This window comes from Aptenodytes forsteri, unplaced genomic scaffold, assembly GCF_000699145.1.
Source record: "Aptenodytes forsteri isolate BGI_AS27 unplaced genomic scaffold, ASM69914v1 Scaffold428, whole genome shotgun sequence".
In the NCBI taxonomy this organism is placed as follows: domain Eukaryota; kingdom Metazoa; phylum Chordata; class Aves; order Sphenisciformes; family Spheniscidae; genus Aptenodytes; species Aptenodytes forsteri.
The window spans coordinates 705,392-723,361 of record NW_008794177.1 but is presented as its reverse complement, the minus strand read 5'-3'; the positions used below and the strand labels follow the sequence as shown (position 1 = coordinate 723,361).

At 41.4% G+C, this 17,970-nt stretch overlaps 1 protein-coding gene across 4 annotated transcripts in view; it reads left to right on the top strand.

The window, feature by feature from the left end:
* MAP4 (microtubule associated protein 4) overlaps window positions 1-17,970 on the top strand; it is a 161,291-nt gene that overhangs the window by 39,680 nt on the left and 103,641 nt on the right. For all 4 annotated transcript variants that reach the window (XM_009284554.2, XM_009284546.2, XM_009284539.2 and 1 more), the window contains exons 3-4: window positions 7,108-7,364; window positions 17,556-17,621. In XM_009284554.2, the coding sequence (XP_009282829.1) occupies window positions 7,127-7,364; window positions 17,556-17,621 (304 nt within the window). In that variant the 5' untranslated portion in view covers window positions 7,108-7,126. The remainder of the gene's footprint in view (window positions 1-7,107; window positions 7,365-17,555; window positions 17,622-17,970) is intronic.

Genomic DNA, 17,970 nt, shown 5'->3' with positions numbered 1-17,970 from the left:
ATACCACTAGTTATCAGGTACTTACTCAAGACCTGCTAGGCAAGCGTATCCAGGCTGGAGGGCCTTCCCTCTACTCGTGAGATGGTAACTGTACATCACTGCATTTTTGGGGATCTAATTCCTGAATAAAGCAAATAGAGAATATTTCAGAATAGAATAGAATAGAATAGAATATTTCAGTTGGAAGGGACCTACAATGATCATCTAGTCCAACTGCCTGACCACTTCAAGGCTGACCAAGTTAAAGCATGTTATTTAAGGGCATTGTCCAAATGCCTCTTAAACGCTGACAGGCTTGGGGCATCGACCACCTCTCTAGAAGCCTGTTCCAGGGTTTGACCACCCTCTTGGTAAAGAAGTGATTCTTCATGTCAAGTCTGAACCTCCCTGGCACAGCTTTGAGCCGTTCCCATGCGTCCTATCACTGGATACCAGGGAGAAGAGATCAGCACCTCCCTCTCCACGTCCCTTCATCAGGAGGCTGTAGAGGGCAATGACGTTGCCCCTCAGCCTTCTTTTCTCCAAACGAAGAGAACTATAATTCTGGACACCCATTTTGAGGCTGTTGCACTGGTTTTTCTAGCAAGTGAGTTGAGCATGAATTTGTAAGTTCTGTTGGAAAGGCTTTATTAAAGGTCCCTTGACCTGCGTCTCACTACCTCTGAGAAGAAGCCTCTAGTAATTTGAGTGACTCAGAATATCCGCAAAAATAAAGCAGAAATCTTACCTTGTTTAACTTTAAAACAAAACAATAACAAAAAAAACCCCAAAATTAATCCCACTGGTTCAGATTGTGCCTAAAAAAAGTTATAAAAAATTAAATTAGGTTATAGATTCATTGTGCTAGGCCATGGAACATAAAAAAACATCAGCAACTTGATTCACTGATGTGTCCTCTCCTTTTGAAAGATGATGCAGACATCCTTTTCATGCAAGACTCCCTTCAGGATACTGCAAAGGAATATGACTTAGCATATGTCTGCTCCCTGCTATCCTGTTTTCTTATGCCTCAACAGCCACTGCTAAGTGCTCATGAGAGCCTCGTCTAAGAAAAGCAAGCTGACTTACGACAAGAGAAATGGGAATTATGACTGAGCTGTCCCTGTTCCTTCCAGTTGGGGATTTTGTTCTGTATGTAGTTAGGAGCTAATTTTAAAGGAGCAAGTGGATCTGATGAAATAATATACGTGCTTCTCATAAATCTGTGTATCAGAGTGTCTCCTTTAAACAAACAAGTGAGGAAATATTGCTTTGTTTATTTTTCCTCTTAGATGTTCTACTTTTGGGAATAGATTTCTCTATACCTCTTCACATAAAGGTTGCTCGAACTTTGCTTTGGTAGGAGAGAATATAGCATTAATAGTAGTAGAGATACTACCATGAACTATCCAAATCAGTGTTCAGTGGAAGAATGGGGCTGAGTACAGCTCACTTGGTACAGGATGAGACATGTGTCCACTTTAGGAGACCAGCAGCCTCGCAGGACTCTCTGGAGCGGGTTGAAGTGCTGTGTCACTGCGGGGCTGGCAGGCAGCAGGCGCTCTGCTCTGCCTTGAATAACTGGCAGAGGGTGGTACCTGTCGTGTATACGATTCTCTGGGAAAAGTCTTCTATTCCCTCTGCCTAAAATCTGAGGGAAGTCAGTCAATGTCTCGTGCCAAGTACGATTCTGTTTAAACAGTTTACAGGTTTTCAAGTATCTTTTTTTTTTTTGTGGGCAGCATCCCCTGCCCCCGCTTGCCTGCTCTCCCCTTTCTCCATCTTCAGACGAGATGCACAAAATCTGGGTCAGACTGATGGTAACTTTAAGTTCAAAGACCGTGCATGCCCAGAGGCATGTACACAACAGTGCAGTTAAGGAAGCTACAAAATGGAAATACAAAGTTCAGGAAATAAATTCCACTCTTCCCTAGATGGGAAGCTAGAGGCAGTGGCTTATGCAAGTAAGAGTTATTTGTATTGCTTCTACTTTCAGAGGGTGGCTGGATGAGATGATGCTTCTTGAAAGTTATTCCACTAGGTCACTTAAAGTAAAACTTCTGCAGGGAAGTGCCAGTTTAACTTCTTTGGGATCTCTAGGATGTTGTGAGTCTGTGACTCTCTAAATAGGTTCGCAGAGCACAAGTTCTGCGTACAGTAGCAAACTTCAACCTTGTGGCTGTGGCCAAACATCAAATAAGATGGTGGGAAGACCCAGAAAGGAGCTCATTTTGAAAGGGAAGGACTGACTGAATTGGGTAAATAGTAGGAGCTCTTTGGAATGAGATGCCAGGACGGGGTCTGTGATATGGGTAATAGATGAAAATAACTCTCCTGTATCTTTCCGGTTAGCTAACAAAAAGATGGATTTTATTTCAAAATGAACATGCCAGGACGGGGTCTGTGATATGGGTAATAGATGAAAATAACTCTCCTGTATCTTTCCGGTTAGCTAACAAAAAGATGGATTTTATTTATCAAAATGAACAGGTTACTCACTGGGTACACAAAGATTCTGAGCATAAAAAAGAACAGATGGGGCAAATACTGGGTATAACAGATGAACTGTTGCTGGAACATGAAGAGGTCTGAATGATCCTTTAAAAAAAAAAAGTGTGAATTAAGGGAATATGATTTATCTGCTGAGGAATAATTTGAAGACTTCCTGGAATGGATTGAGGGAAGTCCAGCTACAGGAAAACTCTTTTCCTCATCTGTAGTACAGCTGTCACCGTGGGACTGATAACACTACGGTCTGCTCCTTTCCACACCTTTCCTCTGAGCAAAATACTTATTCAACTTGGTGTTCTTCAGGGAGGACTTGACTGTCCTCTGAGGCTGTTCCAGAGATAGAAATCTTGAGTCATGCAGGTTGGTGTTACACCATCGCTGCTGTTACTCCCTCTGCTATTTAACAAACAAGGACCTTGGCAGCTGTCTCGCAGCTGAAGAATTATTTAATACATTTTTAAACTGCTGCCTTCTGAAACCTCAGTTGTTCCTCAGTTTTGCCCTTTCATCTTAAAAGTTAATGTCAGAATTCATATTCCTTGTGCTCTGTTGATATCTGATTTGCATGGCTGTGTAATGCACAGTGTTATTAAGGTACTTCTTGATGAAGATTCTTGAACGCTTCCTGTGCGTAGCTAACTTCATTCCATATGAATGAAAATGGTATAGGAAGCACCTGTCTCTTTCTTAGCTGGTCAACACATGAGCATGCTTCAGATTTGCTTTCTACCCTTGGGCAGAATCTGTGCAGTATACTTATTTTCCTTTTGTCTTAGTTATCTCTAAGCCCGAGTTCAAACTGGGAGCCTGGGAAATTAGTCTAGGCTGGCTGCTTTAACACCAGAGATGGAAAGTGGAGAAATTGCTTCTAGTCCAATTCTAGTGGTGGTTTGGCTGTCCTCTGACTCTACCTGGGCTGTTGAAGGCTTCCTGCAGCCAGTGTGGTACTTCAGGTTAGGGCAGCCAGTTATTTGCCAGGCGCTTTTACATGCCTGAGATACCAGTTCTGTATTTGCTACAAAAATGCAAAATGGCTTTTATTAGTTACTCTGATTTATTTTTTTATACATAGTTTCTGCATTCCTTATTCAGTTAAATATAGACAAGGAAATGTCCTGCTGATAAGTCTGCATAATCTCATTATTATTTTTCCCCAGAAACTAGACTGCTTTAGTGTCCTAGTTCCTATGTAGGTCTAAAATAGAGACATCGTCAATGCTACTTTTTAGTAACTATTTCAGAAACTGCTACCACATTAATGTGGACCAAAAAAAGCACGATGTGAATCCATTGGTTGCTTGTGATGGAATATTCACGTGCCAGAGGATGATCTGGGTGGGATTAGCCTTGATTTGGGTTTAAGAATTCCTAACTGCTTGCCTAACCCCACTCACATGGCAGCTCCTGCCACCACTGGGGCTTTGGGGGCATTTGCTCCATTAATTGAAGTGCAGTTGTTTAGGTCTAGAGGAAAGGTGACTGAAGATCTCAATGGAACAAGGGCTAAATAATTTCTGCGCCATCTAAATACTGCTTATAAGCTTGCTCTGACTACAAACCAATGACTATCGCAATACGAGCTTCTGTGCGGTCTGGTGTTGGCTGTAGATGGCTACTGGGTTTGGATCATGCAGGGGAGGGGATGCTAAATGTTAAAGGGCCTCTCTATAAAGTAGTTGGGTAATAGTTTCCATTTAGAGTGGGAGGATGGCAATGACTTGCTATTTGGACAGACCCTAAATTAAGCTGTTAAGAGGAAATGCTGCTAAAAGGCCACTCGTGTTCCTGAAACTAGAATAGCAGGAATGTTTAATCTGAAGCAAACGTGTGAAAATTGTGAGCTGCTAGTTCAGTTTACGGACTGTAATCTGCTGCTAACGAGCATTTGGAGTGAGGTTAAAAAGAGAGGTTTTCCTAAATGCCATTTACAGAAAGCTTTGGGTTCTTGATGGGTAAACCTTGCTATGCTGGTGTTGGTGCAGAACCAAATACGATACTACGAGCATGAAGGACTTGTGACATCTGCAAAGTCTGATTCAGCCCAACCTGGCATGCCTGCTGTGAAGAACAGGAGTCGGATTTTCTTTTGGCATCTGGTGTGTTCACTCCAGCCTTTGCTTGCTTATTCCCCAAGTTACTGGATGTTCTGTAGCTATTTTCTGACCGTAGTCTTGATTCTTGCATTTCCTAGTAGCATCATGAAGCAGCTTGTCGAAAATTTTAAATATTGTTTTTGCTTATGCTAAATGAAATTTTCAGAAAAGGATGAAATGTTCATAGCTCCGAATATTTTTTCTTTTTTTACATTGACTGACCTAAAAGCCATCATTTCACTTTCAAGTTGAAAGCAAGGGAGGACACGGTTGAAAAGACGGCTATTTAAGAGCCCATTTCTTCCTTCGAAGAGACTGGCCAATGCAAAGATAAAACTGCTAGAAGTGACTTACCTCCCTGGTTGAAACTCAGTAAAGGGTAATGCGGTCAGTTGTGTGCAGATCTGTACGATGGTGTGTCTTGAAAACAGTCAAGAACTCTATCTGAAAGAAACTTTTTTAACAAGACTCTTTCACTTAAGTATAAAGATGGCTTTTTTAATAACCGTAATTCATTCAACTGTGACCCTGCACAAAGGGTTAAGGGCTCCAAACCTTTCACCTCTAGATTTCCACTAAGTGGTAATTCTTCAGGGCCTTTATCTAAACCAACAAAAACTGCAGTTGCTGCTGGAAGTCTGATCTGGCTTGAAGTCTGACCTCTTATTGTTAAAGAAAAAAGAATAGATTTAACTGAATTAGTTTCCATAATATACTTGCATGCAATTACATAAACAACAATATCAGTGTAATACCATTGTTTATAAAGAATGTGAAATATTGCCTTATACAGGCTTGAGCCTGTAGGTATGTGTCAGTGACCGTATACTGCTGACGAAGAATTTCCTGTAGTTCAAGGAGTAGGAGCCTTTGTGTTTTTGGAACAAGAGGATCTGTGTTCTGCCATCATCACGTAAGTCAGTGACCCTGGACTGCTGCACAGTGACCACTCGGGTCAGGCCTTCATTAACCAACACATACAAATGCCCATTGTGTTTTTCTTGTGAGTGTGTCTGCCTCTTTACGTATGCAGTTTTGTATCTTCAGCTCTATTTCTATTTTTTTCCTAATGTGGCTTGGTGGTTCTTGTCCAATATAGTGAGGATTGGTTGTAAAATGATGACTCACTTTACCTGAGCTCCTTCGTATCCTTTTGTTTGGATGAATTTGTTGTTGGAACTCTGAACTTGTGGCTTCCGTGTCCTCGTTCTCTACTAATTCTCAACAAGGCACTGCTGCATTGGCTTGCCGGACTCCTAAGACAGGGTAAATCTTTCATTAACAGGCAGAGTCTCTGCGCAGATTGTGCATCTACTAGTGAGTGTAATACAGATCAGCATCAAATTGCTATGTGCTTCCAAACATAGACCAAAATTAAAGGAAGTGGGGTGACCGTAGTAGGAGTTGTAAGTATGCCAGTTTAGATACTAATGGCCCTTTATGGTTTTGGTTTTTAGTCTGTACCAGACAATTTCTGCAAATGGCTGAAATGTATGACTAGAGTTTTTGATATCTTTGCTGTTTTGATAGCGTTGTGCATACAGAGCACTGACTAACGCTGCTCTGAAAGAAAGTTTCAGAAATGCGCCTTTTGTCAATCAGAAGTGGTGGGTTTTGCTCCCTTAGACAGCTTTCTATAAATTCACATCAGTATTTGTTGGCTGTTGCTCCTAATAATAACTTCAAAAGTATGAAATGCGAAAAAATAAGTAACTGTTTATGGGTGCCTTTGTTATGCCAACCTGAAAGCTTTAGCTGCAAAACAAATGAATTGGTTCAGGTACATTTTCTGTTTAGTGCCAGGAAGTGAAATTGAATGCTGCGATACAAATCAGGGAGGAAAAGATAAACGGTGATTTTTTTTTTTCTACTTTGTTTCCAATTTATAGCTTTATATATAATGCGTACATGTGTACTTTTACTATATTTTTTCATGTAAGCATTATTAAAACTCCACCTTCCAGCACAAATCCCAGGGCTAGAGTAGGTTTGTTGGTATTAGCAAGGTTTGCTGAGGACATAAACATGCTACAGGACCCTATCAAAGGAATCAAAAGCATCACTGAAGTGTACATCAGAGATTATGTAAAATCCTAATCTCCATAGGGGAAGCTGGGTGGAGTCCAGCCCAAGAATTAAATTTGCTTGCGTCGTTTGTCTTTCTGCTGCTGAGGATATGTAATTAACTCGCAGATCTGGGGCAAGGCAGAAATCTATGTAAGATTGTGTTTATGCTGGCCATGTACTGGTTTTTTTCCTCCTTTTTTTTTTTTAAGATTCTGATAAAACATCACATGAAATGTAATGTTCATGCAGTAAAACCCAATTTAGATGATGTAGCTGTTTGTTTCTGTACTGGTGTGGGGGTTTTGTAAACATCTGGGAATTATTGAGTGCTAAAGCAAATGTTTCTTATTGTGTTATGGCACAGGAGACATGCAGTTGTCAACATCAAACTGAGTAAACTTAAAAGGTCTCTTATTAAAATGTTTGTTTCTTTCTTTTTCCCCATGTCACTTCTCAGGTTGCAAAGGTGCTAAAGCATGGCTGACTTGGATCACAACCTCAGTCTTGCGGATGCTCTGACAGAGCCACCTCCCGAGATTGAGGAAGAAGTGAAAAGGGACTTCATTGCCACTCTGGAAGCAGAGAAATTTGATGATGTGGTTGGAGAAACAGTAGATAAAACAGACTATGTTCCTCTGCTTGATGATGATGATGCAAAAGCTGGGAGCCAGGAACCAAAAAGCAAACCCCATGCAGATGGTATTCAGGTGGAACGTAAGTGTCTAAAGCACAAGACCAAAAAGCTGCATCACTTAAGCATCAGAGAACACTTTTGCTTATTGTGATATTGCTAGGCCTGCTAAAACGGGACTTTTGTATGTTGCTGGTTTTAGGCTGAACAGTTTATTTTAAGAGCAAAGGTTGAGATCAAATCCTGTTTCTTGCTTTTCTACTCTACCTTCTGTTCAGTTTTTCAGCCTGTAAAATAAGCTATCATTACTAGTCCACAGAAGATGCTATTATTTATGTTAATATTTTGTGGGCTGCCTTGGGCTTCTCAGAGAAAGCACTGTCCAAAGTGTGTGACTGCTACACTTATCATACACACAGTGCTTTCCATCTCAAAATATTAGAACTGTGCAAGATACCACCACTCTGGGTAATGGCAAATCCAAGGTGTAAAGATTGATGACTTGCTGTTACTGGTGAGGTCTGCAGGTCAGCATCTTCGTAAGGTCCACACTGTTTGTGAGCTTCAGACTCGAATGTTTAATAGCTAAAGCTTTGTTTCTCCCTTGATCCGAGGATCTACTTATTTTGATTTCTTGCTGCATGTATCTCCTGGTTATGTGCATATATAGTAAAATGTGGTGCTGTCTCTGCTGGTTATGAACGTTTACTAGCCCAGTTGGTATTTATTAGTGTTAATAGCTTTATCAGAAACTACTTAGAAAAAAGGAGAGGTTTAAACAGATACTTGCTTCCCTAGCTGAGTAAAAAGGAAAACAGTGAGATTTGGGGGTCATCTATTAGGTTTCTTTCTCAGTATGCAATTTAAATTCTTTGTATCTTTGCCTGTGTGGTGTTCCGCCCTCTCCCCCCCAGCTAAGTTTGGCTAGTCACCTGTGACAAGTAGTGCCTTGGTTAATTTTTTATTTTTTGGCCTTGATCTATGCTATGTAAAAGAAGAAAACATTTGCTCATAGACAGGTAACCTCGTCACTTCTTTCAGAAGAAATTTTTTTTTTCTTTTTTTGCCTTAATCTTGATGCTTATCAGCATTGATGAAAGTGGGGTATGCAGAAGAACTATAATGATCACCCATCAGAATAAACAGGGCCTCCAGGACTACAGAATGGGGAATTATACAATGGGGATTTCTGGTCTGTTTAAGGCACTTATTTGCATTGTTTAGAAGTGTATCAGGTGCCCTGTAATACAGAAAATGTAATTTTGAATTTTCCATACTAACATAGTTCATTAAATGGTAGCAAACAAGTAGGAAGGATGGATGTGGGTAAAGAGATTATAAAACTGAGCTTTGGTCATTTCAGATGTGTATTATTGTATTCAATTATAGTTCCTCTAATGGTAGGTGGTTTATATTTTAGCATTGAAGAAGTGGCAGTAACAGAGAAACATGAAGACTTGTTAACACTTTTGCATGTGGTTTAAGGATATTTTAAAATAATGCTTTGTTCTAGAAGTTACAGATTCTAAAACATCTCAACACCAGAATTTCTCAGTGCTAAAATCATGATATATTAGTTTAAAATAGAGGTTCCTTAAGTTGTGTCCTCCCAGATGTGTATCCCTTGAACATTACCATCCTAACTCACTATTTCAAATAACTTCAGGTTCTTGAAGCAGGTATAACGAGGCACTTGGGGTTTAGCTTAGTAATTAAAACTCGCTGAACTGCCCTGTGAGAAAACTGGCCTGTTCCTGTGTGCAGAACTGAGGCAGAGATGTTGAGGTGCTAACACAGGTTACCTTTGGGCCAGACTCTTCTCCTCATCTGCATCTCTCAGCTTTTCTAATCCCCTTCCCCTCCCCAGTGCCTCCCCTGGCTGTACAACCAGTTGTTTGTCTGCTTAAGCAGAACTTGTTTCCCTCCTACATGGCGGAGGGAGGGGATGTAATTTCTTGTTCTTGGTTTGGAGATTTGTTTTTCCCTTTTTTGGGATAGCTGGAGAACAGTTATGAGCATTATCTAAATCTTTGGCAAGATGAAAACAAGACCCTAACTGAAGAAATTGGAGAGCTTGCTTGCCTTGAGTGTATAAGATAATGTTTTTCAGCTTTCCTACCTTGTACCAGGAGGGGAAGGGCTATCAAGCTCCGCAGTTTAAAACAGTGTCAATTTACTACAGGCCAGTCTTAGGATTTGATCCTGTTATGTCTAATCTGTTTTTCCCTGAAGTGATAAGGATACCTACTTCTCCTATGAGATTTCTTCAATGTTTGTAACTCTTTAAAAAAAAAAATACAGTAAAGCTTACAGTAAAGCTTAATGTACTTGCTTTTAGTGAGGCTATAGAATAAATAAGCCTGGGTGAGATATTGCAAGGTCCTAATGGGGGTGTTAGGTGTTGTTTTAGTGCAGTGCTTTGAGTATAATGTGAAGTTTTTGGGGAGGGGGGACTGCTGTGTGAAAGGCAGCAAGAGTTCTACATCCCTGGCTCCAAATATGGCTGCAAATAGCTTTGTTTTCCTGAGGGAGAAGAGTAGCTTTCGTGGATCAGGCTTTTCAGCCCCCGCTTGTTAATTTATTTATGTTAAAAGGCACGAATGTGTTCAGACAGCATGGTCTCTGCTACCCAGAGATTGCCTTTCCCCAGTCAGAAGAGGTTTAATCATACGTCCCATCAGGCTCTAGCTATTTCATCTCTGCTCAAGGTTTTTCTTTTACTTTTTTCCTAAACCCAGCAGCCAGATTAGACAAGTTTAATGATCAGATGGGCCCCCATCATGGACCTGGGTGAACCATGTGAGTAGAGGGAGATGGAGGAGGGAGACCTGATGAGCAGTTGTATGGTCACCTACAAATTTGTCCTAAATAAAGCTCTAATAACAGTTAACTTTTAAAATATTATTGGAAAGGCATGGCTTAAGAAGAAAGGGGTTTACTCTTTCTAGCACCTGGCTGGACATCATAATTTGGCAAATTCTGGGCTAATCCTCTTACGACATTGTGGGCTTTACATAACGCTGAAGGATTGCTTTGGGTGTGTGCTACAGTGTTTGCAGCTAGCTTTCCTTATCTAATTCCAAGGCTCCAAGGAATCCAATTAAAGTCATGGAGACTGTAGCGGCAGTTTTCATTAGGGTGCTCATGTGAAGTAAGGCATATGCATCCTAAAGCGCAAAGGAAGAGATGTTTTGGTGGGAGCAAGTGCTGACTGAAAGGAAAATACTGTGCTTTTAACAGCTTGCAGCAGTGCTAATGTGAAATGTTTTAGTTCAAGTGAGGACTAATATTGTTTCTGAAATGTTTGATTGTGTTATTGTTGAGGAATTGTGTACAAAGCTAGGTCTGCGGCATAACTTCGTGGCCTTGCACACAGTAAAAGCGTGTTTTGCATTCTTTGTCTTAACTTTGTATATGGTTTTTTAATAGGGAAACAAATACTGAGCATGATATAAGTGACAAAGTTCTCTTAATTTGCTGTGGGCAGTGGCTTTGGGGCTTCTTTCCAAGCACATGTGTCGCCACGAGATGGCTCTGCTGGCACTGCCTGATGCTGCTGGACAGATGCTGCTGCACAGCAGAGCAGGCCATCCTCCTCTGGTATGGAAACAAAACATGGCTCCAGAGCCTGAAACCCGAGGCCAAACTACAACATTTCCCTTTCCTTTTATCTCCCTTTCTGCACTAGGAGTAAGTGCCTTTCTTGCAGAAGGCAGCAGGCTTTGCTTTTGCAAAAGAAAGTTTAAACACTTTGTCACATATGAAACAGGATGAAGAATGTTCCATATACCCCAGAGTTTCAGAGGGATGAAAAAAGGTCAGCAAACGATGTTAAGATAGTTGCATTTTTCTCATATGATATATTAAACACCTTCTCCCTCTGAAAGTCTGTCCACCCCCGTTCCAACCCCAGAGTTGTTAAAACCTCTGGTTAGTACAAATCCCTATATTGTCTTTTTGTACGTAAACAAGTATTGAGCATGATCTGAGTGCACAAGGTCTTTGGTCTGCCTGTGTTCCTTGCAGTGGGTTTCTGTCAGACACTTGCTAACCAAACATTAAAAACAGTTCGGAGATCCCCTAGGTAATACCAGAGATGCACGCTGAGCTGTGTGTTTTGTATGCTCTGCCCTAGATTTCAGCTGCTTTTCCAGCATCTGGTGGCCCAGCCGCAGAAACTGCAGGTTCATTTCAGCATAGGGCCTTGTACCAGTAGTCTGTTGGGAGCATATTTCAGTGTGAGGGTGGGTTTTTTTGTGTTTTTTGTTTAAAATGCAGATTGTATTGTAAGGCTGCCCAGATCTTGGGTTAAGTTGCTTGACTATGTAATATACCCCTATTTTCTTAAGGAAGAGGGAGCGCCTTAAGTATTGTCTTGATAAGCCAAAGTGTTCTTGAAACTTTTTCTATGTTCTATGAAATAAAGTGGCGAAATTAATCTAGTTATTACAGTTCATAAAGCAAAAAAATATTTTTTTTTCCCTAGCTCAGTTGCTTTACATTGATTTAGCTTCGTTCAGGTAATATTTGTGCTCAATTAGTGAGCTTCACTTGGGGTTCTCTAACATCTGGTCATCTTGGGTTCAATCCCATTACAGGCAGCCAGTGATCAGACAAAGTGATTAAACCTTCAAGCTTCAGCTTCCTATTTCAGAAGGAGAGGCGTGAAGGTGGGATGGCGGGGAGAGGGATCGTAGTGGAAATTAGTATGGCAGGTCTCCTTTTCCTGCTCTTGGACGCCTGACCTGCCTGTGCAGCTGTTCTGTTAGTGCCATCTGACAGTATGTGTGTGCTTCTGAAAGCCCTGGCATCCCCGAAACACAGAACCAAGCGAGCCTTGGCTTCCATTTAAATTCAAATTCTCTTTAATTCTCACAGTTAGAGGAGCTTGAGAATCCAAACCAAGCCTTTATGTCATGTTGGAATGCCAAAGAGCAAGCAAAACTCTCAGCCTTTTTTTTGGTGACTCTGGGAGATGAGCTTGACTGCTGTTCAGAAGCCATTTTGAGACAGAATATTTAAATGTATGAACTGAAATAGCTTAAGCTACTTGTTTAAGAGTTACCAGCTAGTTTTGACTGTATGGCACTCTGTTTTTCAGAGTTTTTGTTCCCACTCATGTTTTTTTGTCTAAGCTCTCTGACAAAGTTGCGTTCAACCAAGTCTGCACACACAAATGTGTGATAGCATGATAAAACGTGCAAAATGACTCTTGTCCACAACCTGTCCACCCTACCATGGCCTGCCGAGAGCTCTTTTTTCTTTTCGGCTTCTGGTATCCCATGCCTACTACAGACCAGGCTGCAGGTCTGATGGTGGAAACGTGCTCAGGAGTGGTTATGCTTCTATGTGCACTATGCCAAGTCACTGCCGGAGATTATGGGTTTTTATATTGGCACTGTCCATTTGCTTGAGATTATCGGTTTAACAAGTGCTGCCTTAAATTTGTTTATATAAAAACAATCCTTTGATCCACTAGCCAGATGCAAATACTATTTTGTGATAATGTTGAGGATTATGTAGTTGCAACATCTTGACATGTTTTTGTTTTTATGCAATTTAGAATATGAGGGGAGGAGACGTGGCCCTGAGAAGATTGCTAGGTACTTTCACACTTGCACACTAGCTAACTAAAATAAGTTTGATTTGCTCCAAAGGAGCTGACCTTCAGAGACAAAAATAAAAACTACTAATGCTGGGTGGAGTTGTTTGATTTGACCTGATTTTCTGGAAGCTTGTCTTCTAAAAAAAGCTAAAACTGTAAAGGAAACCATTTTACTTGCTTTTCATCCTTCCCAAGAAGTGCAGAAGGAAATACATGGCATTTCTGATTTTTCTGCTCCTTTGGGAGCCCACTGTTGAGCCTAAAATCTTCTTTAGATTTTGCCTGGTTAAGTGTTTGGTTTGGAGAGACCCTGGCTTGACTGAGCACACAATGCATGTGCAACGGTGTCCTGCTTATCCCCACGTGTTTGTAGAGCTTTTTGAGAAAGTTAAAGGCTGTTGCCTATATGAGACCTGCTTGCAGGTTCCTCTGCCATTCTGGTAACTGGAGCTTTTTTAGATCACTTCCCCCCTCGTGGCTTTGATGGCAGAGAAGCGACCTTCTGCAGCTAGCAGGGTGCCCACAGAGAAGAGCAGCTACTGTGGTTACTGCTCAGCATGTCGAGAGGGAGAGGAATGCCACAACAGCTTTAACCTATTCTTTTGCCCTAATTCCTGTGCCACTGAAGCAAATGTAGGATTTTCAATACACATGTCTTACCCCCCCCCCCCCCCCCCCCCCCATGAGCGAATATAGGGGACTGAATAAGATGAAGCTTCTCTGAAGGAATGCGTTTGTGCAGCTTCTAGACTACAAAGCACAATCAGCTCCATGGAAGGCTAAGCCAGAAACACAGCTGGGTTTGAGCTGTCCTCGTTTTCATCTACCATAGCATTTGGTAGGCTTGCTTAATATTTTGGTAGGGTTTTTTTTTTTTCTTTCATTTTAAGTTTGCAGAGCCCTTGGTAGGGGAGGGTGGGGTGTCCTGGCTTTTCTTTTTGATAGAAGACGGTTGGCTTGGATCACTTGCTACCTAGGAGATCAGTCTCTAAATGAAACTTTTGTACGGATGAAGTGTTTATTTTCTGAATAGCTGAAATGCACTGAATTGCCAGAAGCACCACTGAGTGGACTATATGCAGTGCAAAGCTGACCTCAAGTGCACACAAACTGCTCATTCCAAGTGCCACCAGACCAGTCTTACAGACGAACATTTTTTTGCAACCTGAAGCCAGTGCTGAAAGTATGCACACAGACTTGCAGACCAAATTTTGTAGTGTTTAGCCATGTTTGTGATCAAGTTGAGTCCTGTTTTTAATGTATGAATAATGGTGGTGGCATCAAGACCAGATTATGAAACGTTTTAACAGCTATATTGTCTGTGCAAGGTGTAATGGTCAGATTCGAAGGAAACTGAAAGCAACATGTGATCCATTTTGTCCAATTTAAAACAGAACTTGCACTCAAGTTTTCAATTACAGTTTAAATACTGAAGAAATGGGAGTGAGTGTGTGGGTTGTGTTAGTGGGGGTGGTTGTTTATTTTCCCCATGACCAAAAGATTTTTTTGACACGTTTAGCATGAGTGAAGATTAGAGGAGACTTGCAAAGCCTCTGTTACAGCATCATCATCAGCTACCTTCATTAAACCAGTGTTATGACACCCATTTGAGCAGGACTTAAGAAAACTTGTAGCTCTTGCACTTGAGCTAAGCTTCCTCGCTGTTAACTGGAAGGTTCAGCAGGACCTGCGTAGCTCCTCTACATGATTCCTCGGAGATCTTGTAAGACCATGTTACTCCATGAGATACCCAGCATACCTTTTGGCAACTGTGAAGCAGCGTTGTATAAACCATCCCATTACCCTGGTTTCTCCTTGCCTGAACTGATCAGTAAATTCAGTCACCGGCAGTAGTTCTCCCAGTTACTGGTTAAGACAGTTCTACTGTTACAGTAAATACCAGACCTTGTAAAGACTGACAGCAGGAGGAGCTGGTGTGTTTAACTGCTAAGAAACAGGTCCAGGGATTCCTGTAGTATTTTCAACTATTTGAAGAGCATGTAGGTGTATGTTTTTCTGTAAGCTGTCTGGCAAGTTCATGTTGAATTTTCATAAAACACCAGGATGAGCCACTGAAGTAACTGGAAAATCTTTCCTTTTGCTTTACTGAGGGTTGGATTAAGCCCTAAAGTGCTGTGTCTAAAGTACACTGGTAACGTAGCTTTGTTTTAAAACTGCTTGAGCTCAGGGAAGGGACAGCAGCAACTCCAGGTAACTGAATGTGTGTCTCTTTGGGAGTGATTTTATTTTATTTACTTACAGGATTTTTTTTAAGCCATTGCCCTGAGTGTTTCTTCACAATAAGCAGAACTGATGGCCTGAGGAGCTGAACTGCTGTTAGAGCTTGTGCTGCTTGTTACGCTTAACTAATACTACTCAGTATCGTTCTTGCAATGACTTGTCTTCACTATTTCACAACTGGAAAACGGGATAAATTCTTAGAAATTAAGCAGAGTTTATTTAAGAAGATACTAGAAAATATTTTAAGACTTGGTGCAAGGATGATATCTTCAATTTAGGTAAATGGCCTTGTAATATTCACCTGTCATGGTGGCGGTCGCCTACAGAAATATGTGCTGCTGGCTACCTGCACCAGTATTAATACCAGCACAATCCAGTTACTTTTGTAAGGACCATAGTCTGATCTCAAAGGCAGTAATTTAAAAGAAATAAAATTCCTCACGCAGTTTGTCCAAGCAATTGTAGTTATTGACCCTCAGCAGCCCAGTGTAGAGATTATGGGGTGAATATAGAATTTCACTAGCATATTTTGATGATTAGGAAGAGCTGTTTGAGTACTAGAACAAAAAGTGTGCTTTTTTAAAAAAAATTATATTGTTATGTTAATTAAATTCTTTAATTATTCCCAAAGATGGTTTCCAAGTAGCATTTTCAAAAACATTACACGCTTGGAGATAGCTACCTGTTAACAGATTGGCTTTCCTAAGGTGGCCCACTGAGTAGATGGCAAAGCCAAGTTTAGAGCTCAGTTCTTTGATTCCAAATAGCCTCAGCTATCATTAGGTCTTGTATTGCTGCCATGTTTTCCAAGTTTAGTGTGTAAATCCTGGTACCTGTTAAAATTTTGTCAGACAATGTCAGAACAAGATAGACTAAATCTCTTGGTGTTAAGTATCTTATATGCTATTTTTTTTGAATCGGTGGTCTTATACCCTGAACTACGCTTCTCTAAATCTCTCCCTGATACCTGCTTTAGCATTGTGCTGTCAGAGCTGAAATTGAGGTATTCTGATCTTTTTTTTTTATACTTTGTCTGCAAAAAAACTTGTCACGACTGAAGTGGACCAATATTTAAAAATTCTGGGGGATTAGTTTGTGCCTGTTGGCTCTTGTTCTGTCACCAGACTCCACTGAAAAGACTGTGTCTCAGGCTTCTTTATAGCATCCCTTTGGGTGCTTGTACACCTCTCTCCCCCCCCCCCCCCCCCCCTACCTCTTCCCCCACACCGCCTCATCTACACGTCTTTTAAATATTTGTCCCTTAATCATCTTAGTGGCCCTTCGCTGGCCTCTCTCCAGTACCTCCACCTCTCTCATACTGGGGAGCCCAACACAGGACCCAGCACTCCAGATGTGTCTCAAGAGTGCTGAAGACAGAGGGAGAGGATCGCCCCCCTCAACCTGCTGGCCGTGCTCTGCCTAATGCAGCCCAGGATGCTGTTGATCATCTTTGCTGCAAGGGCACACTGCTGGTTCATGTTCAACTTGTTGGCCATCAGGACCCCAAGGGTTTTTCCTGCAGGACCCCAAGGGCTTTTCCTGCAGGACCGCCTTCCAGCCAGTTGTCCCCCAGTGTATACTGGTGCCTGGGCTTTTTCCTCCTTTGGTGCAGGACTTTGCATTTCACCTTGGTGAACTTCATGAGATTCTTCTCTGCTCATCTCTCTGGCCTGCCCAGGTCCCTCTGGATGGCATCACGAGCCTCTGGTGTATCAGCCACTTCTCCCAGTTTTGTATCATCTGCAAACTTGCTGAAGGTGTGCTCTTCTCCATCATTTGGGTCATTAATGAAGATGTTAAACAGTATTGGACCCATTGTCAACTGCTGGGGACACCGCTAGTGACTGGCCTCCAGTTGGACTTTGTGCTAGCGATCACCACCCACTGAGCCTGGCTGTTCAGCCAGTTTTCCACCCACCTCACTGTGCAGTTATCTTCACCCATGCTTTGTCAGTTTGTCTAGGAGGATGTTATGGGAGATGGTGTTAAAAGCCTTATTAAAGTCAAGGTCAACAGCATCAATTGCTCTTGCCTCACATTCACCAGGCCTGTTGAAGTTTATCAGCTTGGCTAAGCATTATTTGCTTGAAGGAAATCCAGAATCACAGTGGTCTAGTGCTGGCCCTTAGGAAAGCTTAGTTGGAAATGATGGTACGAATAGATAAAAGAAGCTTCTAGTTGTTATGCCTTGAGTCTCCTTCATGGGACTAGATTTTCTGTGATTGAAAAGCTCTTTCTTCTGGGTTTTAAGTTGCACTAACTCAGTGCCGTGTGGGTACCTTAACTTATTTCAAAAATAATTCTGGGGGGAAAAAAAGCCCTTATCTGTGTTTGATAACATTACAGTGTTGTCCTTACAATGTTGTTTTTAAGTTTTGGATGAAGATTAACTTCATCCAATGCTAACGTTTCCTTTGATTTCTTGCAGATACTTCAGCTTCCGGGCCAACAGTAGTAGAAAATGGTGACCATGGAATAGAAGATCACCGCGCAGGTACGTGCTTAATGTCTGAAGGAAACATGTCGACTTCTTTTTGTTATTGGACCAGTAAAACCTCATTGTGACAAAATGCATCTTCTTTGAGTCGTATTTCTCCATGGAGGGTTGTTTTTAGTTCTTTTTAATGATCTTTTCAAAGAATTTGAAACAAAATAGAACTTCATTCTCTTTTGGGTTTGAAATTGCTTATTTGCATAAATAAAGCCTCGTTCTGAAGACATTGTATACTTTATCCATGGTCAGTGTTGGGAAGGCAACATCTAGGGCACTGATACCTAAATGGCTTTCCAGTGACTCCATAATATTCATAGCTGAACTCTACCCTAACCTGTGAGAATGACTT